At 37.0% G+C, this 24,466-nt stretch overlaps 1 protein-coding gene across 1 annotated transcript in view; it reads right to left on the reverse strand.

Annotated features, from left to right (window-relative positions):
* The window catches only part of DCC (DCC netrin 1 receptor), a 689,897-nt gene that overhangs the window by 526,181 nt on the left and 139,250 nt on the right, over nt 1-24,466 (reverse strand). Inside the window, 2 exon segments of the mRNA XM_032595323.1 lie at nt 20,350-20,486; nt 21,678-21,828. Of these exon segments, the coding sequence (XP_032451214.1) occupies nt 20,350-20,486; nt 21,678-21,828 (288 nt within the window).

Genomic DNA, 24,466 nt, shown 5'->3' on the forward strand with positions numbered 1-24,466 from the left:
GACACTTTTCCTTCCTACATATATCTACATAATGACCCTGTGTCGTCTTAGTTCCCTAGATATTTTGCAAGCTAAATTATCATTCCAAAGGAGAAACAGTATTATGTGCACAATCCCCACATCTATCTGGCTAACCACCCTTTAAGAATCTCTCTCTCTCTCTCTCTCTCTCTCTCTCTCTCTCTCTCTCTCTCTCTCTCTCTCTCTCACACACACACACACACACACACACACACACACACCACAATCCCCCAGCTCATTTAAAATTTCTTTTGTTTTCATGCACTGTAAATTGGTGATAAAGTGTTATTACTGAGCATTTGGCAGTTGGATTCACTAACTACTTTTTGAATGTCAGTAAGAACATACCAAGGGAAAATTGAATTATATAATGTAATCACTTGGGCTAATTATTTTCTTTGCTGGTTCTCTAAAGAAGCAGTGGATACAAACTCACTAATATCATATTTATTTTTCTTAGCAGGAGAGAAGCATTGGGCTGTGATTAAAGTGGCATCATCATGTTGCTTTTTACAGAATGTGTAATGGGTCTGAACTGCAAGAATAAAAAATCAGGTGCACCCATTAATCATGGTAAAAATCCTCTTTTAATAGGGTAGGCAATCTCCATAAAAATGTATACAGTAAATGGCCACTACCTATAGGCCAAAGTGGAATAGCTTTTCTGCTGATAGCAGGACATTCTTCACCTGAAGCTCTCTTTCAGTCTCCAAATACAGGGGGAAAAAACCAACACTTTCAACCTTACACTCCTTCCTAATTGCACATAGTATTTCTCAAAAATTAGCCTGTTGGAGATTCTGACAACTCCTGAAGTATATACCTATTTAATTCAACTCTGTTTGAGCCAACATTTTCCAAACTCAGGTAATCACAGATGATTTTTTTGTTTCATCTTATTTTGCTTATTTTTTTCGTTTTTATTAGGAATACCTAACAATACACATACGGCTCTGGGAATGTTGGTGAACAGGACTTTTTAGCCTTCATCTGTATTAGATGCCTCACTTAACTGTATCGTTGCTGCAACTTTAACTTTGTCCATTTTATTCATTCTGAACTTGTACCCAAAATGTGTTTCACAGGGATTAAATACTGACATATTGCTATTGCTGTTTAGAAAAGCAAAATTTTTATTACTATTGCATAGCAACAGCTTTTCTGAACAACAAGAATATAGATAAAATGAGAAAGAACACCTGCAGTCTGAGCATTGTGTACAAAGATTTTCTTTTTTGGTCACAAGAAGAACTAAATGAATGAGAATTGTTTGTTTGCTTTTTTTTTTCCCACATACTGAAGTTCGACATTCAGGATGAAAATCCAAATTCAATTCTAGAAGAAACAAAATGTACATTTCTTACATATTCTTAAATGTTTAATTCATGCCAACTAATACGTAAGGCATTGGGGACATGACAATGACTAAGATACAACCCTTCTCCCTTGAGAAACTGCCTAACCAGTGTGTTGTATGGTAACAGTGGAATTAACAGGAAAATATGGAAGCACAGGGAAGGGAGAAGGGTCGCTGCATGGGTGCACATGATCCAAAGATCAAAAAGCATTGTGCCTATGTGATACAGCATCAGTTTAAAAGAACAACAAAACACACACACACAAAATTATTCTTTCTGAACTCAAATGTTTTCACCCAGATAGCTGGTGACTTCATGTTGCCCTCAGCACTTTCTCTGTGTGGCATTCCATTTAGCCTGTTCCTATGAAAGTGGTATACCTCACCCCACACACATATGCCCAGAAAGAAGCCATTATAACTCAACAATAAAAAGACAAACAACCCAATCTAAAATGGGCAAAGGTGGGGGCACCTGGGTGGCTCAGCCAGCTAAGCCTCCGACTCTTGGTTTCAGCTCAGGTCATGATTTCATGGTTCATGGGATGGAGCCCCAGGTTGGGCTCTGCACTGATAGTGCAGCGGCTGCTTGGAATTCTCTTCCTCTCTCTCTCTCTCTGCCCCTCCCCCAGGTGTGCATGCACTCTCCCTCTCTCTCATAAATAAACTTAAAAAAATAAAATGGACAAAGGATCTGAAAAGGCATTTCTTTAAGAAAGATATATAAATGGCCAATAAATCCATGAAAAGATACTCAACATCAGGGGAATGCAAAGCATACCCACAATGAGATACCACTTGACACTCATGAGGCCAGCTAGATTTAAAAAAAAAAAGAAAGAAAAGTTAGCTAATAACAAGTATTGATGAGGATGTAGAGAAATAGAAATGTTCATGCATTGCTAGTAGGAATGCAAAATGGTATAGTCTCTTTGGAAAACATCAGCAGTTCCTCAAATGATTAAGCATGGAGTTACCATAGGACACAGTGGTTCCACTCCTAGGTATATACTCAAGAGAACTGAAACCATCAGTCCACACAAAAACTTTCTGTTTATACAGAATTATTAACAATAGGCAAAAGTAGACATGATCCTAATGCCCATCAACTAATGAATAAATAAAACATGGTATATCTACACAATGGAATATCATTTGGCCATAAGAAGGAATGAACTACTCAAACACACTATAACAAAGTTGACCCTTGAAAATGTTTTACTGAGTTAAAGAAACAAGTCACTAAATGCAATATATTCTATAATTACATTATTGTAAAATTTCCAAAATAGAGAAATCTACAGAGATGGAAAGTAGACTTATGGTTGCTTAAGGGTGTTGGTAAGGTAGAGGGAAAAGAGAGAACAGGAGGATGGGGGATGACAGAGTACAGTGTTTCTTTCTGAGGTGAAGAAGGTGTTCTAAAATTCACTGTGGTCAGATAGGGTCATAAACATCTATAATTATGTTGACACCATTAAATTGTAGACTTTAAATGTGAAGTTGTCTAGTATGCGAGTTACAATGAATGGTATCTCTATAAAGCTGTTTTAAAGCATTAGGCAAGAAACTTATCACACTTTAAATACATATTTGTTGAACAAGTGGATAAATAAGTCAACAAATGTATAGACAGAACTCCAAATGTTTTACTTTAATAGAGTCTACCATTTAAAGATATGTTTTCAAGTTGGTGCATTTTGCCTTTAGGCACACTCACTGCCACCAAGTGGTAGTAGAAGTTGAAAGTACAGAAAGAAATGTCACACTTTTGCTCTCCAGCCTTTCAAAATTGGCAGGCACGACTGATGCTAACTCTTGCTAACTTTAGTGAAAGCACTCCTGTCTTAATGCAGTTTGAGTTCTATCACAGTCCAACTCTTTCTGGGATAATCTGTACGTGTGGTACCTCAGGACAACTTTGGCATGGAATGCCCTTTGGGCAGCTTTTTGCTACTATTAGCAGCCCTCCCTCTAAATCACAGATGGTCAATTCACCTTGCTTAGATTGTTAGGGCTAATTAAAATCATAGCCTTAGACTGCCTTTTTAATGCTCTGAATTACTACATCACCTTAGCCTTTCTCCTGGAGCCTCTACTAACTTCCTCCTTTTTCTGAGAAAGAAAAAAAAATAGATTCATAGCCATCTCAAGGATAAATGCAAAAAACTGTTCAAATTGTTTTTCCAGTGAAAGAGGGAAGGAAGTAGAGATTACATAGTAGGTCTTTAAACAAATATCGGCATGATGAAAAATAAATCCTGTCACAAATGCAACCAGTATTTCCACAGATGGTAGAACTGCAATTTAAATACTGAATCACTTTACACTAACAGCCTGAACATACCATGTTTCTTCTAATACATTCAACAGGATCTCCTAAACACTATTTTGGATAGAATTTTTGCACACTCATAATGGCTATGATTTCAGGTGAACAAAAGTAACTATAATAAGAAATCAACATAGTATAGGAAGAAACAGCAAATAGATTATTTTGATTTTTTAAAATTTAATTCTTCCTTATGTTATGCATTTTTATCATGTACATTTGGGATCATATCCCTACATGAAAAAGAAAGCCTCTTAACTAATTTCATTAGGATCCATTTGGCAATTACCCTATGAAAGATAATCAATAGAAACTTACCTAAGACACTGCTTTTATGACTATAACCATTAAATGCATATGGGTGAGGGGGTCACTGCTCATAAAGGCCAATTATAGGTAGACATGAAATTTAAGCACTGCTACTTGGGAAGAAGCAGTGATGTTCTAAATTCAGAAGAACTCCATTCAAACAAAGAGTTATACACTATAATAGAGGGGTAAATATTACCTTTATTAATATATTCTATAACTACTTTTTGTTTATAGCTAAGAACATAAGCCCAAAACCCAACATTGGTGATTCAACAGCAAGTTTAGAAAGGCAGCAACTGAACACGTGACTGGAGGTGGATGTCCCAGTTACTCTCCAAACAAAGGAATGGGTCAGTTCTCTCTTTGACCAGTTATACGTGCTCATAAAGTAGCAACGCATCACGTTTGTTTCAGTAAAAAATGATAAAACTAAAGCATAAGCAAAAAAATAAAAGGACACAGCATCATATCCATTTTTAATTACCATATTTCCTTCCATTACCAGACATATCTGAGAGTTGATGGAGTGTGAACATCTGCATGCTTGCTGTAGCAAATTGAATTTATAGAGCATATCTAAGAATTGAGTTAAAAAAGAGAAAACAGAGTTTCTTCATAGTTAATGATGTATTTGTTATTAAAATTGGGACATATCATTCAAAATTATAGGATCTAAAATGTTAGTAATACCTTATGTTTATAAATTACTAAATAAAAAGATGATGATACTAAAGAAAAAATAAGCCAGGGGATATTTAGGTCTTTGAACTACACATAACCTAGTATATAAACAGAAAAATAGCTTTTGATTCATTGCTCTTTTTTCACACTCTTGGAAGTTTAAGATCCTTGGTATTAACAATATATAAGTGTTGGTGATATACTTCTTTGTTGTAGTTTATGCTTCTACAAAACTAATCAAGAATCTTTTTAGCAGTATAATGCACAGTACAACTACTCTTTCTGTGGTTATATTCACCCGCTGTGGCTGCTATAACAAAATATCACCACAGACTGGGTGGCTTAGACAACATAAACTTATTTTTTCACAGTTCTGAAGTCTAGGAGTTTAAGATCAAGGTGGCAGCAGGGTTGATTTCTGGTGAGACATCACTCCTTGGCTTGGAGATGGTACCCACTCTGTGTCCCCACATGCCCCATTTTCTGTGTGTTTGCACTGGGAGAGAGAGAGAGAGAGAGAGAGAGAGAGAGAGAGAGAGCTCTGATGCCTCATCTTCTTATAAAGATGTCATTCCTATTGGATTAGGGCTCCATTCTTAGGACTCCATTTAATCTTAATTACCTGCTTAATAAAAGGTCTATCTCCAAATACAGTCACATTGGTGATTAAGGCTTCAACCTATGGATTTGGGGAGAAAGAATTCAGTCTATAGCAATGTCCTATAAAAGCACATGAGTCGCCATAAAGAGCTTAAAAAATATTTTCATAGAAAGTTATATAACTTATATACAACACATATATAATTATATTCCTTATGTTTATGTTTAAAGCTCAGATGGGCCAGAGAACAAACCAAGGTTTTGAGTGGCCAAGATGGACAAGACACAGTGTCTGTTTATTCTCACAATATAGCTGGGAAGAAAGCATGGATAGTAGGCTGTAGGGACACAGAGGAAGCTAAAAAAGATAAAATGCTTTACAAATTTGGATACCATCCTTGTGCCACAAGGAATCTCCAGGATTCATGAGAATTATATAGGGACCCATTGTTGCTTTGTACATTTTTGTAGGTGAGGAAAAATTGGTATGGAGAGGTTGCATAAGATGTTTTAATATTTGTGGCATTTCGTTTTTGTTTTGTTTTGTTTTTGTTTAATTTTTGCAACTATGATTTAGGATTCTGCTGAGGGCTGGAAGAACATCTTATTTTTCTTTATTTCCCACAGCTCCCCAAACCATGCCTCCTATTCCACAATCCTTCTCTCTCAAATTTCATACTTAAGCAATCATTAAGCCCTACAAGGAAGTAATTATCATCCTTTACAAATGAAGGAATTGAGGATTAGGGAATTAAATAATGGCCAATATGAAATAACCAATAAGGCACAGCCCAAAAATCAGTTTGTGTCTTTCCACTGCCCTCAAGATAAAAACCTAACCACAGGAACAAACCATTCACTATCTATACCACTTTCCGCATCCACTATCAGACTCCCTTTGGACCCACAATTTTCAGTCATATTAGATGACTTCCTCTTCCCCATCCCTGGTTTATCTCCATACCTTTGCTGGCTTACTTCCTCTGCTCAGAATCTCTCTCCTCATCCTTTCTCCCAACCCCCAACTCCCTTCCTTCATTGTTGATGAACTGTTTTTTGGGGTCCCTTACCTCCCTCTTTTCCAACTTTTCTTTGGTTTTTCTAGTAATTGCCTACTTCCTGTCTGTTTACCTAACTAATCTTTCAGGCCAGGAATGGTGTCATATGCATGTTTCTATGCCCAAAGAGTGCCTGACAGAGAACAAAAGATGCACTCAACTGTCAGTGGCCATGACACTATGGATGCCGTGGTTTAGTTGTATATCTGGGCCTATAAGTCATGCTTGGTTATGTCACTATACACCTAGCCATCGTTTTCATTATTCTTAAGCATTTTCAGAAGAAAGTGAGCTACTGTTGGCATTTTCCTGTCCCACCATGTTACAAAATGATAGTTTTTAAGAAGGGTTTTTAACTTCTACTGGAAATATTAATCTGCTGTCTTCTTAACTCACTTTTAAGATGACTTTTCTAAACCTTTCTGAGTAGATTGGTCTATTATCTATTTGCAGAATCAGTACATTATGTAATGGTTGAGATAATCATATGCATTTGAAAGAATATGGGAAGGGATTTTGAAGAACAATTTTCTTAGAAATAGGAAATATATATGTATTATATATGTATATTGCATGTATATATATGCATATACACATGTATATGTATGTACAAGGTAAATGTATGTATATATACTATATACATTAAAATATAATTTAATATGTTTAATCCAGTGCCATTGAGCTTAAAGAACTTATCTGTGTGACATTCTTCTCGCGTGCACATGGAACATTCTCCACATAATGGGTCACAAATCAGCCCTCAACAGTACAAAAAGATGAAGATCATACCTTGCATATTTTCAGACCACAACACTATGAAACCCAAAGTCAACCACAGGAAGAAAATTGGAAAGACCATAAATACTTGGAGACTAAAGAATGAATGGGTTAACCAAGAAATTAAAGACAAAATTAAAAAGTCAACGGAAGCCAATGAAAATGAAAATATGACAGGCCCAAATCTCTGGGATGCAGCAAAGGCAGTCATAAGAGGGAAGTATACAGCAATCCAGGCCTTCATAAAGAAGGAAGAAAGGTCTCAAATACACCACCTAACTTTATACCTAAAAGAGCTGGAAGAAGAACAGCAAAAAAGCCCAAAACCAGCAGAGGAAGGGAAATAATGATTAGAACAGAAATCAATGATATCAAAATTAAAACAAAACAAAACAAAAAACAGTAGAATAGATCAATGAAACCAGGAGCTGATTCTTTAAATGAATTAACAAAACTAATAAGCCCCTAGCCAGATTAATCAAAAAGAAAAAGAAAAGGACCCAAGTAAATAAAATCATGAAGGAAAGAGGAGAGATCACAACCAACACCACTGAAATACAAACAGTAATCAGAGAATATTATGAGCAATTATATGTCAACAAATTTGGCAATCTGAAAGAAATGGACAAATTCCTAGAAACATATAAACTACCAAAACAGAAACAGGAAGAAATAGAAAATTTAAACAGATCCATAACTAGTAAATAAATTGAATCAGCAATCAAAAATCTTCTAACAAATAAGAGTCCAGACCCTGATGGCTTTCCAAGGGAAGTCTACCAAACTTTCACAGAAGCGTTAATACCTATTCTTTTGAAGCTGTTCCAAAAAATAGAAATGGAAGGAAAACTGCCAAACTCATTCTACCATGCCAGCATTTCCTTGATTACAAAACCAAAGACCCCAATATAAAAGAGAACTACAGACCAATTTCCCTGATGAACACGAATGCAAAAATTCTCAACAAGATACTCACAAACTGGATCCAACAATACATTAAAAGAATCATTCACCACAATCAAGTGGGATTTATTCCTGGGATGCAAGTCTGGTTCAATATCCACAAATCAATAAATGTGAACATCACATTAATAAAAGAAAGGATAAGAACCACATGATCCTATCAATAGATGCAGAGAAAGCATTTGACAAAACACAGCCTCATTTCTAAAAAACAAAACAAAAAACCAAAACTGTCAAGAAAATAGGGATAGAAGGATCATACCTCAAGATCATAACGACCATATACTAAAGACCCACAGCTAATATACTCAATGGGGAAAAACAGTGAAATATTACTCAGCGATCAAAAGAATGAAATCTTGCCATTTGCAACAATGTGGACAGAACTAGAGTATATTATGCTAAGTGCAATAAGTCAGTCAAATAAGACAAATATCTTATGATTTCACTCATATGTGGAACTTAAGAAACCAAACAGATAAACATAAGGGAAAGGAAGCAAAAATAATATAAAAGCAGAGAGGAAGACAAACCATAAGAGACTCTGAACTACAGACAACAAACTGAGGGTTGGGGTAGAGGGATGGAGTAAATGGGCAAGGGACATTAAGGAGGACACTTGTTGGGATGAGCACTGGGTTTTGTAACCAATAAATCACTAAATTTTATTCCTGAAATCATTATTACACTATATGTTAATAACTTGGATTTAAATTTAAAAAAAAATGCAAAAAAATGAAGGAAAAAAAAGAAAGAAAAAAGAAAATAAATGGTATAAAGTAAAAAATTGTAAAGGTCAGGGGCCCCTGGGTGGCTCAGTTAGTTACACATATGACTTTGGCTCAGGTCATAATCTCACAGTTTGTGAGTTTGAGCCCCACGTCGGTCTGTGCTGACAGCTCAGAGCCTGGAGCCTGCTTCAGATTCTGTCTCCCTCTCTCTGCCCCTCCCCCACTCACACTCTGTCTCTCTGTCTCTCAAAAATGAATAAACGTTAAAAAATTTTTTTTAATTCTAAAGGTCATAAACATTGTTTATTTCATTTCAGTAGCCCATAATTTCTTACCAATGACTATTATTTAATGTCTGATCAATATAAATATACAAAACATTAAGACTTATGTAATTTAGGGAATAAAAATGTGAATGCTGCCTTTGCTTAAAAGACTTCATAGCGGGAGGCGCAGGAAGATGGCGGCGTAGGAGGACGCTGGGCTCACCGCGCGTCCTGCTGATCACTTAGATTCCACCTACACCTGCCTAAATAACCCAGAAAACCGCCAGAGGATTAGCAGAACGGAGTCACCGGACCCAAGTGCAGACGAGAGGCCCACGGAAGAGGGTAGGAAGGGCGGCGAGGCGGTGCGCGCTCCACGGACTGGCGGGAGGGAGCCGGGGCGGAGGGGCGGCTCGCCGGCCAAGCAGAGCCCCCGAGTCCGGCTTGCAAAAGCGGAGGGGCCTGACGGACTGTGTTCCGACAGCAAGCGCGACTTAGCGTCTGGGAGGTCATAAGTTAACAGCTCTGCTCGGAAAGCGGGAAGGCTGGAGGACAAAGGGAGGGTGAGCTGCGGAGCCCCCGGACGACAGAGCTCAGTTTGGCGGGGAACAAAGGCGCTCGCCAGCGCCATCTCCCCCGCCCATCCCCCAGCCAAAATCCCAAAGGGAACCGGTTCCGGCCAGGGAAATTGCTCGCTCCGCGCAAACACCCAACTCTGTGCTTCTGCGGAGCCAAACCCCCGGCAGCGGATCTGACTCCCTCCGGCTGCCACAGGGCCCCTCCTGAAGTGGATCACCTAAGGAGAAGCGAGCTAAGCCTGCCCCCCCTCCCGCCGTGCACCTTGCCTTCCCACCCCAGCTAATACGCCAGATCCCCAGCATCACAAGCCTGGCAGTGTGCAAGTAGCCCAGACGGGCCACGCCACCCCACAGTGAATCCCGCCCCTAGGAGAGGGGAAGAGAAGGCACACACCAGTTTGACCGTGGCCCCAGCGGTGGGCTGGGGGCAGACATCAGGACTGACTGCGGCCCCGCCCACCAACTCCAGTTATACACCACAGCACAGGGGAAGTGCCCTGCAGGTCTTCACCACACCAGGGACTATCCAAAATGACCAAGCGGAAGAATTCCCCTCAGAAGAATCTCCAGGAAATAACAACAGCTAATGAGCTGATCAAAAAGGACTTAAATAATATAACAGAAAGTGAATTTAGAATAATAGTCATAAAATTAATCGCTGGGCTGGAAAACAGTATACAGGACAGCAGAGAATCTCTTGCTACAGAGATCAAGGGACTAAGGAACAGTCACGAGGAGCTGAAAAACGCTTTAAAGGAAATGCAAAACAAAATGCAAACCACCACAGCTCGGATGGAAGAGGCAGAGGAGAGAATAGGTGAACTAGAAGATAAAGTTATGGAAAAAGAGGAAGCTGAGAAAAAGAAAGATAAAAAAATCCAGGAGTATGAGGGGAAAATTAGAGAACTAAGTGATACACTAAAAAGAAATAATATACGCATAATTGGTATTCCAGAGGAGGAAGAGAGAGGGAAAGGTGCTGAAGGGGTACTTGAAGAAATAATAGCTGAGAACTTCCCTGAACTGGGGAAGGAAAAAGGCATTGAAATCCAAGAGGCACAGAGAACTCCCTTCAGACGTAACTTGAATCGATCTTCTGCACGACATATCATAGTGAAACTGGCAAAATACAAGGATAAAGAGAAAATTCTGAAAGCAGCAAGGGGTAAACGTGCCCTCACATATAAAGGGAGACCTATAAGACTCGTGACTGATCTCTCTTTTGAAACTTGGCAGGCCAGAAAGAATTGGCACGAGATTTTCAGGGTGCTAGACAGCAAAAATATGCAGCCGAGAATCCTTTATCCAGCAAGTCTGTCATTTAGAATAGAAGGAGAGATAAAGGTCTTCCCAAACAAACAAAAACTGAAGGAATTTGTCACCACTAAACCAGCCCTACAAGAGATCCTAAGGGGGACCCTGTGAGACAAAGTACCAGAGACATCACTACAAGCATAAACATACAGACATCACAATGACTCTAAACCCGTATCTTTCTATAATAACACTGAATGTAAACGGATTAAATGCGCCAACCAAAAGACATAGGGTATCAGAATGGATAAAAAAACAAGACCCATCTATTTGCTGTCTACAAGAGACTCATTTTAGACCTGAGGACACCTTTAGATTCAGAGTGAGGGGATGGAGAACTATTTATCATGCTACTGGAAGCCAAAAGAAAGCTGGAGTAGCCATACTTATATCAGACAAACTAGACTTTAAATTAAAGGCTGTAACAAGAGATGAAGAAGGACATTATATAATAGTTACAGGGTCTATCCATCAGGAAGAGCTAACAATTATAAATGTCTATGCGCCGAATACCGGAGCCCCCAAGTATATAAAACAATTACTCATAAACAGAAGCAACCTTATTGATAAGAATGTGGTAATTGCAGGGGACTTTAACACCCCACTTACAGAAATGGATAGATCATCTAGACACACAGTCAATAAAGAAACAAGGGCCCTGAATGAGACATTGGATCAGATGGACTTGACATATATTTAGAACTCTGCATCCCAAAGCAACAGAATATACTTTCTTCTCGAGTGCACATGGAACATTCTCCAAGATAGATCATATACTGGGTCACAAAACAGCCCTTCATAAGTTTACAAGAATTGAAATTATACCATGCATACTTTCAGACCACAATGCTATGAAGCTTGAAATCAACCACAGGAAAAAGTCTGGAAAACCTCCAAAAGCGTGGAGGTTAAAGAACACCCTACTAACAAATGAGTGGGTCAACCAGGCAATTAGAGAAGAAATCAAAAAATATATGGAAACAAACGAAAATGAAAATACAACAATCCAAATGCTTTGGGACGCAGCGAAGGCAGTCCTGAGAGGAAAATACATTGCAATCCAGGCCTATCTCAAGAAACAAGAAAAATCCCAAATACAAAATCTAACAGCACACCTAAAGGAAATAGAAGCAGAACAGCAAAGGCAGCCTAAACCCAGCAGAAGAAGAGAAATAATAAAGATCAGAGCAGAAATAAACAATATAGAATCTAAAAAAACTGTAGAGCAGATCAACGAAACCAAGAGTTGGTTTTTTGAAAAAATAAACAAAATTGACAAACCTCTAGCCAGGCTTCTCAAAAAGAAAAGGGAGATGACCCAAATAGATAAAATCATGAATGAAAATGGAATTATTACAACCAATCCCTCAGAGATACAAACAATTATCAGGGAATACTATGAAAAATTATATGCCAACAAATTGGACAACCTGGAAGAAATGGACACATTCCTGAACACCCACACTCTTCCAAAACTCAATCAGGAGGAAATAGAAAGCTTGAACAGACCCATAACCAGCGAAGAAATTGAATCGGTTATCAAAAATCTCCCAACAAATAAGAGTCCAGGACCAGATGGCTTCCCAGGGGAGTTCTACCAGACATTTAAAGCAGAGATAATACCTATCCTTCTCAAGCTATTCCAAGAAATAGAAAGGGAAGGAAAACTTCCAGACTCATTCTATGAAGCCAGTATTACTTTGATTCCTAAACCAGACAGAGACCCAGTAAAAAAAGAGAACTACAGGCCAATATCCCTGATGAATATGGATGCAAAAATTCTCAATAAGATACTAGCAAATCGAATTCAACAGCATATAAAAAGAATTATTCACCATGATCAAGTGGGATTCATTCCTGGGATGCAGGGCTGGTTCAACATTCGCAAATCAATCAACGTGATACATCACATTAACAAAAAAAAAAGAGAAGAACCATATGATCCTGTCAATCGATGCAGAAAAGGCCTTTGACAAAATCCAGCACCCTTTCTTAATAAAAACCCTTGAGAAAGTCGGGATAGAAGGAACATACTTAAAGATCATAAAAGCCATTTATGAAAAGCCCACAGCTAACATCATCCTCAATGGGGAAAAACTGAGAGCTTTTTCCCTGAGATCAGGAACACGACAGGGATGCCCACTCTCACCGCTGTTGTTTAACATAGTGCTGGAAGTTCTAGCATCAGCAATCAGACAACAAAAGGAAATCAAAGGCATCAAAATTGGCAAAGATGAAGTCAAGCTTTCGCTTTTTGCAGATGACATGATATTATACATGGAAAATCCGATAGACTCCACCAAAAGTCTGCTAGAACTGATACATGAATTCAGCAAAGTTGCAGGATACAAAATCAATGTCCAGAAATCAGTTGCATTCTTATACACTAACAATGAAGCAACAGAAAGACAAATAAAGAAAATGATCCCATTCACAATTGCACCAAGAAGCATAAAATACCTAGGAATAAATCTAACCAAAGATGTAAAGGATCTGTATGCTGAAAACTATAGAAAGCTTATGAAGGTAATTGAAGAAGACTTAAAGAAATGGAAAGACATTCCCTGCTCATGGATTGGAAAAATAAATATTGTCAAAATGTCAATACTACCCAAAGCTATCTACACATTCAATGCAATCCCAATCAAAATTGCACCAGCATTCTTCTCGAAATTAGAACAAGCAATCCTAAAATTCATATGGAACCACAAAAGGCCCCGAATAGCCAAAGGAATTTTGAAGAAGAAGACCAAAGCAGGAGGCATCACAATCCCAGACTTTAGCCTCTACTACAAAGCTGTCATCATCAAGACAGCATGGTATTGGCACAAAAACAGACACACAGACCAATGGAATAGAATAGAAACCCCAGAACTAGACCCACAAACGTATGGCCAACTCATCTTTGACAAAGCAGGAAAGAACATCCAATGGAAAAAAGACAGCCTCTTTAACAAATGGTGCTGGGAGAACTGGACAGCAACATGCAGAAGGTTGAAACTAGACCACTTTCTCACACCATTTACAAAAATAAACTCAAAATGGATAAAGGACCTAAATGTGAGACAGGAAACCATCAAAACCTTAGAGGAGAAAGCAGGAAAAGACCTCTCTGACCTCAGCCGTAGCAATCTCTTACTTGACACATCCCCAAAGGCAAGGGAATTAAAAGCAAAAGTGAATTACTGGGACCTTATGAAGATAAAAAGCTTCTGCACAGCAAAGGAAACAACCAAAAAAACTAAAAGGCAACCAACGGAATGGGAAAAGATATTTGCAAATGACATATCGGACAAAGGGCTAGTATCTAAAATCTATAAAGAGCTCACCAAACTCCACACCCGAAAAACAAATAACCCAGTGAAGAAATGGGCAGAAAACATGAATAGACACTTCTCTAAAGAAGACATCCAGATGGCCAACAGACACATGAAAAGATGTTCAGCGTCGCTCCTTATCAGGGAAATACAAATCAAAACCACACTCAGGTATCACCTCACGCCAGTCAGAGTGGCCAAAATGAACAAATCAGGAGACTATAGATGCTGGAGAGGATGTGGAGAAACGGGAACCCTCTTGCACTGTTGGTGGGAATGCAAATTGGTGCAGCCGCTCTGGAAAGCAGTGTGGAGGTTCCTCAGAAAATTAAAAATAGACCTACCCTATGACCCAGCAATAGCACTGCTAGGAATTTATCCAAGGGATACAGGAGTACTGATGCATAGGGGCACTTGTACCCCAATGTTCATAGCAGCACTCTCAACAATAGCCAAATTATGGAAAGAGCCTAAATGTCCATCAACTGATGAATGGATAAAGAAATTGTGGTATATATACACAATGGAGTACTATGTGGCAATGAGAAAAAATGAAATATGGCCTTTTGTAGCAACCTGGATGGAACTGGAGAGTGTAATGCTAAGTGAAATAAGCCATACAGAGAAAGACAGATACCATATGGTTTCACTCTTATGTGGATCCTGAGAAACTTAACAGGGACCCATGGGGGAGGGGAAGGAAAAAAAAAAAAAAGAGGTTAGAGTGGGAGAGAGCCAAAGCATAAGAGACTGTTAAAAACTGAGAACAAACTGAGGGTTGATGGGGGGTGGGAGAGAGGGGAGGGTGGGTGATGGGTATTGAGGAGGGCACCTTTTGGGATGAGCACTGGGTGTTGTATGGAAACCAATTTGTCAATAAATTTCATAAAAAAAAATGTGAATGCTTAGTTAATGATACTGTAGAATAACTTTTTGTTCATCAGCTTTTTGACTATAGGATACTAAAAAATTTATTATCATCATGGCACTTAAAAAAAAGTACAGGGGTGTCTGGATGACTCAGTCAGTTGAGCATCCGACTTCAGCTCAGGTCATGGTCTCATGGTTCGTGGGTTCGAGCCCCATGTCTGGGGATTTGTGCTGACAACTCAGAGCCTGGAGCTACTTCAGATTTTGTGTCTCCTCCTCTCTCTGCCCCTCCCCTGCTCACAGTCTGTCTCTCTCTCAAAAATAAATAAACATTTAAAAAATTTCAAAAAAAAGAACATATCTGTGTGAGCTTAGCATGCTGCATGTCAGTAGAGAACCATTCTGAACACATTCCTAGAGGATGAACCCATAGGTTTCTGTCCCCAAAGCAAAAGTCTTAGGCAGGCAAAACACCTGCCCCAAAGGATTTCTTTTCAGAGGTGTTTTCTTGGGAGAAGTATAAAGTCAAGTACCACATGGAGTGATATGTGTTACTTAGAGTGGCAGGGAAGAGGATATGAGAACTCTTAGATCTAGTTACAGGTTATCAATTATGTGCAAAGGACTGATCTAACAGACTTTTTTATGTTCTACAAAGCCAGATTATGCTAATTCTAACCAACATTCCTCTAGAAAGTTGATAAGGCAAATAATTGAGAAAACCTGTACACAAAGGTCAACTTTTAATAGTGTATATTGTTTATATTGCTGCAAACAGCTTTAAAAAGAATTCTAGAATCCTTTTGAGAAAGCTCAAGACTGTTTTCATTTTGTCACCAATGTTAGATCCCATGGCTTCTCCTCAAGAGTGAATTTTCCACCCATCTCCTTCTGCATGTATATGGACAATGCACAGGGTTTGTCCAAGGCCAGACACTTCATTGGTTAAAGATCCCATATCTTTTTGAAATATGCATTTCTGCATTGATTCAGACATTGAATCAATCTAGGCCTAAGGTAAAGCTTAGAAAATAAATCAGGCAAATCTCCTGAATGTTTATTAAGGGTCATTATAATTCTTGAGCCAGAAAGCTAGTTATCTGGGAAATAATAATGGACAGAATACCATTCTTTAGTTCTTTTCTGAAAAACAAAGTTTAAAAAAATAATCATAGCACTAGTGCTTTAAACAGAATATAACACTGTTCAGAATTCCTCCCTCTGCAATCTCCTTTTTAAGACTTTGCCTGCCACCACTTACTCAGGTTCTGTCTTTTATGAGAGCAAAGACTATCAACTCTTCATATCTTCACAGATTCCATGTAAACATACAAAATTGAGGGAAAAAAAAAAACATACTCAAAAGGCAGGCAATTCACTGGGGGCAATTAGGGCAATTAATTGTATGAATCTGTAATTACACTACAAACCTAATGAAGCCAGACCTCAAACATTTTGTAGGTTTCCCAGAACCTAGTGCAGTCCAATAGATCATAAACATTAACATAAATGGTTATTATTAGGAATTTATTTATTTATTTATTTATTTATTTATTTATTTATTTATTTTAGTCATATGCACTTTAAATAAGTTGCCCTTAATCCTGTCTAATACAGATTTCCCCAAGAGGTTTAACTATTATGGAACTCTTTAAAAAATGTTTATTTTTTATTTTTGAGAGAGAGAGAGAGATATGGAGAGTGCACAAGCCAGGGAGGGGCAGAGAGAGAGAGAGGGAAACAGAGAATCCAAAGCAGGTTCTATGCTTTCAGTGCAGAGCCTGATGCAGGGCTCAAACCCCCAAGCTGTGAGATCATGACCTGAGCTGAAGTCCAAGACTTAACTGACTGAGCCACCCAGGCCCCCCCTATTATGGAACTTTTAATATCCACTTTATAGTGTAAATTCTTTAAATATATTTAATGTTTATTAACTCTGAAACTCTTGAGGAAGACCACAGAATTTCTCTCGTTGTGTACAAAATGATATCATACTTAAATAGTCTTAGTTCAAGCAGGTTCACATTCAAAGCCAGTCTAAGTGCAAAAAAGAACCATGATTTGAAAGGCAAAACAAAAGCCTGATAAAATGCATTATTAAAGCTTATAAGCACAAGCTTGGATTTCTTGCGGGATTTTATCTTGTGAATAATTTACATTATGGTTAAATTCTTAAAACTGATGAAAACTATTTGGATAACACTGATAATGAAGTTCATATCTTTTCATCTTTTACTTAAAAAAGGAAAGTAATAAATTACATTTTCTATATAAACTTAGTCCTGCAGGATGAGCTTAACTTTGTATCAGAATAGTCAATGACTATATCAAAGGTTTTATTATATCAACGTTTATTTTTAGCCTGGGTAGATGAGTTAAATAGAATTATGATTATCTCCTGAATTAAGGCATGCCTTCTATAATAGTTATAGATCATACTAGGTCTGTGGGAGATCTTTAAAATTTATACCCTGGGGCATCTGGATGGCTCATCGGTTAAGCGTCTGACTCTTGATTTTATCTCAGGTCATAATCTCATGGTTCATGAGATCAAGCCCCATGTCATGCTCTGACAGTGTGGATGCTTGGGATTCTCTCTCTCCCCCTCTCTCTGCCCTTTCCCCATTCACGTTCTCTCTCTTTCAGAATAAATAAACATTTAAAACGAATGCCCGTTACCAAGAAAATTAAAAAAAAATTCCCAAGACATAAACACAACTGCATTTTTTAAATTAATAATGCTTCTAATTTATAGATTCAACATGTAATCTATAATGAGATTTTTGGAACTAGAGTGATTTATTTAGAATAAAATTTGAGTCTAATAGCAACAAAGAAAGCATCCATAAAGAAAACTATGTGATACCCTATATAAAATGTAAAATAAAAACAAAAAACAGAAACAACAAAATATATACACAAAGAGACTACACAGCACAGTTACTCTTCTTCCTATATAAAGAGTTCCTGCAAATAAACAAAATAAAGATGAATATTTTAATAAATATATGAAGGTCGGGGCGCCTGGGTGGCTCAGTCGGTTAAGCATCCGACTTCAGCTCAGGTCACGATCTTGCGGTCCATGAGTTCGAGCCCCGCGTCGGGCTCTGGGCTGATGGCTCAGAGCCTGAGCCTGCTTCCGATTCTGTGTCTCCCTCTCTCTCTGACCCTCCCCCATTCATGCTCTGTCTCTCTCTGTCTCAAAAATAAATAAAAACATTAAAAAAATTAAAAAAAATAAATATATGAAGGTCAAAAAGATTGATAGGTAACTCACAAAATGCAAAATGCAAATGTCCAGTAAAAGTATAAAAAGAAACAAATTTAATAAGGATGCAAATTAAAACAAAGAGACTCCATTTTATAAAGTTGTTAGGCAAATATTGGGGCATGGAAAGAAATGTATTCTTTCAGAGACAGGCAATTCTTGCACTGCTGGTGTGGGTATGAACATTTTTTGTGATAATTTTCCTTAGGATATAAGCAAATAACTGACAAAGATACAGAAGAATAATCATCAAAGTGTTTTTGGTGTTGTGTGTGTGAGTGTGTGTGTGTGTGTGTGTGTGTGTGTGTGTGTGTCTGTGTATCTATGGGTGTTTAAATAGAACATGGAAACAAGATAATGCTCAACAATATAGAACTGGAGAACATACACATATACACAGGAACACACAAAAGAAGAAGCTATGAATGTCAGTGTGTGTGTATATATGTATGACCCTACATATATTTTTTGGCTAATTTCTCAGAAATCCTAATTTATATGCATTTGGCTTGATATCAATATGAAGCATCGTGTGTCTAAATACTGTGTATTAATTTGATATAAAATCTGATCTCATATATTTGCAATTATAAGTTTACCTATAATTATAAATTCTATGACTGCATTTGCCTTATGATCAGCAGTATATATTACAATATAATTTCTATATAGCCATCATGTGTTGCTATACTTTGATGTTACAAATGTAAAAGTTCTTTGTTTCACCAAAAAACTTCCACATGAAATGACTACATTAAATTGCTACCATTTTAAAGACAAGCTGATGTTTCAGTTAGAATAATGCTATCTCTAAAACCAAAGAATTAAAGTCCTTTGCTTATTCTTAGTTTAATATTTACAGTTTGATCAAAGAACAAACAACTCCATTGTCTCACTCTCACATACATCATTACCCTATCTGAAGATGAAAGCACTTTCTGAATAAACTTTAAAGCCAAAAAGTAAAATGGATAGAATAATATTATGATGCAGGTTAGCAGATGCACTAGGCATACCATATCTTTTCATTTCTACTGAATAACTTTTAAAAAGTCTATGATTTTTCCTAGGCTTTTTACAAGGTAAAAAGATTTATTCCAGAGGCAAAAATCCAAAGACTGGTAAACAATTTTTGCTGTTGTTACAGGAAAAAGCAATTGGAATTCAAATGGTAAAGCACTTTCTCCAAATTACATGATTCAAATGAAACTGACTAAAAACAATCTGGGGTAGATGATAAAAGACGTGTTTGAGTACGTACCCTATATAACAATTATTAATTTGCAATGGTATGAGGTAACCCTACCTTTCTGAATAATATGTAACATCCGTGCCTCTTAAATTTCTTTAAAGATTCTTTCTATGAAAATTTTCCTTAGATGCATTTGATTTTAATGGTTCACTTTCAACATCACATCTACAGTATTTCCATATTAACAAAACAATCTTACCAAGACATTTGAATTTAATGTCAGGGACCCTGTCATCTCAAGGGATATCTGACTTTTCCACTCCAGTGCATATTGTTTATACAATTTCTCTCATTCATCCCTTCATTTACTTTCCCCAGATAAAATATTTAGGAATCTCCCCTTTTATATTTAACTCTTTTGCTGCTTAAGACATTTGTTTATTAATAATTTTCCATAGGTTTCAGTTGTATCATTGGAATAATTGGACTAAAGAGTGATGCATCTGGATTTTAGTCAATGAGCAAGTATTCAAACACTGCATTTAATCCCTATGCAATTAATCAAAGTAGAGAAAGGACATGTGTGAAACACTGGGACTTCATAATTTCATACTGATAAGCACAAGAGGTAATTCAGGAATAAGCATTTAAAGTGTCACAGTGATGCATTTTGAAAAGGGCAGTGTAAATGAATCTTGAGCCATTGACTTACCCAAGACCGTGAGCTCTGCAGAGGCACTAATATTCTCATTTTTATATGTAACAACACAGGTGTAAGTTCCACTATCATCATCTGTCACATTGGAGATAAGCAGATTGCTTCCACCCAGTAAAGAATACTTTTTGGACCTGAAAGACATAGGCATATAAAATTAGAGAGCAGATTAATGTAGGGATATTTAGGTGTATACCAGGCAATGTACTCAGAGGTTTAGATAAACTCCACAAAAGATCAAATTATCAAATTAGAAAGAGAGTCTATTTTATGAGGCTTTGATAACATCACATTTATTGATCAAAAATCGATTCAAGGTAAACCAATCCCACTGGAAGGCAGTGGTCAAAGAAATTAAACAGATTAAACTTGGAACCAAGCTTAATACTGAAAAGAAATTTACAGATAATCTGGCCCAATTCTCTTATTTTGGATTTGAGGACCACAAGTACCAGAAAAGTGATTCCCCACAGTGGAAGGCAATGTCTTGTGTCCTGACATCCAATTTAGTAATCTTTGTACAAAGCCACATTTCATTGTGTACCAGGAATATCTGGCTACATTCAGAGAACACATTTGACATGCTAAAGCTACAAACAGATTTCTCACATGCTTTCATGTTCTCAGAAGTATAGTGACACCACACCATATAGTGTTGTTATAATATAGGTGGGAGGTGAAAGTTATGGTCTATGATCCTCTCTCATCATAGAAAACAGAAGTGTTAAAAAGGAGTACACCATACCTCCAAATCAATAAAATTAATTTCTTAAGTGAAATCCATTTAATCAAAACGTTTCAGACTAAGCGCTCCATTCTATTAAGAGTTTACTTTCTAACTACGCTTTAATATGAACGTCTACTAATTCAAAGCCAGCCATGTTCTCCTTTTGTTTTATCTTAAATATTTGTTACATCTGGAATATGAAAGGTACAACTGGACCTGAAAAAAATTTCACAGACCCTATAATGACATGCTATATATTTCAAATCAGAAAATTTTAATTTCTTAATAAATATTTCACTATACCACTTCCTTAGGATGAGATTCTCCAAGGTATCTTTGCTGAATATTTTTTGGACAGTGTTATTTTAACAGCAACACTGGCTTTCTGAACTTCTTTTCTGAATTGATCTCATGGATTTTGACTCTGTCCTCCATCTCTTTATCCCAGTGGATAAAAATCTTCCGTATATTGTATAATGTCAAGGAATGTGGGAGGAAATCAATTATCATTAAAAACCCTAGTATTTCTAGGTGCCTTTAGCAAATGAGAAAGATAAACAATGACATATACTTCACAGAAGTCTTCAATGTGTAATACCTGAGTTGGACGACTTCCTCTCCTCGTAACCAGGTAAAACTCGGGGGAGGATAGCCAGAAACACAGCACTCCAGGATGGCATCTTTTCCTTCAATGGCTACTACACTGGATGGTCTTTGCAAAAAATACAGCTGCCTATGTAGTCCTGGATCTGTGGAAAGAAAACACAGGATCACATCTTTTAATGAAAAGCACTGTAAAGATAAATGATGTAGCTTGAACCAATTTTTTCCTAATAAACACTCTGATAGGGAGGAAGAAAAGAAAACAATGAAAAGATGCGAATGAAACTTATAAACTAGAATCTTAAAAGGCTTTTCCATCCCCAGTTTCTAGGATCATGCTAGTAGAATATTCTTAGCAGTTGACGACATCACAGTATACGGCAAAAGGCAAAAGCTTGAGGTTACTAGTCACTCGTGTGGGCTGCAGAATTTCTCAGTTCCTCATTAGAGAACAAGACTATATTACCAGTAACTTTTCTACATGTGATCACTTGAAACTTTCTGATATGTTCAGTTTGTCTGCCACTAATATCTATTCCACTTCTTCTGCTTTGTCCATTGCTTCCGTGGCTGTCAGGACGATGTTAAATAACACACAAGCATTAAGAAGATAGAATGTAGAAGGTACTAAAAAAAATCTGCTGTCTTCAAAACAGAGCTTACATTAAATTTTGTTTTGTATAGCAATAAGTTTGGCTGTTTCTAAGCCTTCTGCTTATTTTTAATTTCTAACAACAACCCAAAGCATTTGTCCCTAGAGCTGAGACTCTGCATAAAGAGTTCTTTATCTTTCTACCTAGCCCAAAGCATTTTCTAGCTCTGTATATCCAACGTTATCCATTTGTTCTAGCAGGTAACTAAAAAAAGTATCTATTCAACCTAAAAACTCATTCCATTCACCTTAGAACTCATTTGTTCCAAAGTTGCTAAAATTATGTCAGATGGAATAAGAAAAAAAATTATAAAATCCTAAGCACAAGGTTCAACACAGTTAAGAGAAAATTCTGAGAGTTAACAGCTTCTCTTCCATCTCCCCACATATTCCACTCCTAATCCCCGGGACACACCAACAGCAGTCTATGGTTAGGTGAGCTTAGAGGAAATCCTCCTTGCCATGGTGATACATCCTCTGACCTGACCTGCTGACTAAATTTCTATCACTCAAAGTTTATTTAAGATAAGATGTATTTCCACATCACTATTAAAATCCACATCCCCCTATGGAGATTTGGTTTAGGCTATTTTCAACTACTAATGTATTAAATTGAATTAGCATGTAATCTGTAATTTTTCAAACTCAAAGCACAGTCTTGAAGCAAAGAAAATGAGGCCATGAAATCTTAAAAACTAGGATTGGGGCAGAGGGAGAATTGCCAGGGGAGATTAGAACCAACTGTGTCATAGTGTGAGCCATGGAGGAGCAGAGGGGAAGTGAGGTAGGAGGAGACCTGGGGAACATTTTAACATCACTGTTAGTCTTCCTTGGCCTGACCCAACTCCATACAACTTGATCACAGGTTAATAAAAGAATATCAACTCTGTAGTTAAAGGTTGGAATAGTAATTGTCATCTCAAGTACTGTGTGTGAAGAAAGAGAAACACTATCTGTCTTCTCACATCAGTTTCTGGTTGTTACAGCAACAAAAATAAATACTTTCACAATGAAAATATTGAAAGAATTTTTGAAATGTGTTAATCCTTATTAAATCAATATTGTAGAAAAAATGTCTCAAAACTTTAAAAAGATTGCTGGTGGGATATGTCATTTCCATTTTTGAAAATGACTTTTCAAATCAAATGAAAATAGTTGGAAGGATAATGTTGCTTAACAATAGATTTCCTGAAATAGAAGTTTCCTAAAATGTACATTATAAATAGCTATCTTAATAATGGAGTCCTATCTATCAAATGCTTTACTTCTATCACCTGTACCTCAGTAGAAATGTTTCAGCTGCATATACTGTATAATACTATATACTGTTATGCACACACACACACTAATGTTATAATACTATAGCATCAAGTAAGATCTACTTAATTTGATCTTATAGCTAAAAGAAAAATTGAGTTAGAGCCTATGTGCAATACTATTTATACATTAAAGAACCAAAATTCAACTCAGCTATTATACTTTATTTTATTAGAAAACAAACTCACTCAATACAAAATGTTTTTATTTTTTTATTTTAATTTATTTAAAAAATGGAATAGTAGGGAGTTTCCATATACCAGTTCCCCATTCCCAATAGTTGCCCCTATAATTAACAACTTGCATGAAGATGGTACTTTTATTACAACTAATTAAGTGATATTGATATATTATTATAAACTAAAGTCAATAATACACTTTAGGCTGACTCTTTTTGTTGTATAGTTGTATGGGTTTTGACAAATGTGCAATGTCAGTACAGCATTACAGTATCATATAGCTTCACCACCCTAAAAATCCCCTAACCTTCATGTATTCATTCATTTCCCACCACCCCTATTTCAAATCCCAGGAAATCACTGGATTTTCTACTATTTCTCCAGTTTTATCTTTTCCAGAGTATCCTGTAGTTGGAACTCTATAGTATATAGATTTCTCACATTGATTTCTTTCACTTAGTAATATCCACTTAGGGTTTCTCTACGTCTTTTGAGTGCTCAATAGTTCATTTACTCTTCTTGCTGCATAATATTCCATTATATGGATCTACCACAGTTTGTTCATCCATTCACCTATTGAAGGAAAACTTGATTGCTTGGTGATTATGAACATATCTGCCATAAATGTGTATTTGC

This window comes from Lynx canadensis, chromosome D3, assembly GCF_007474595.2.
Source record: "Lynx canadensis isolate LIC74 chromosome D3, mLynCan4.pri.v2, whole genome shotgun sequence".
NCBI lineage: Eukaryota > Metazoa > Chordata > Mammalia > Carnivora > Felidae > Lynx > Lynx canadensis.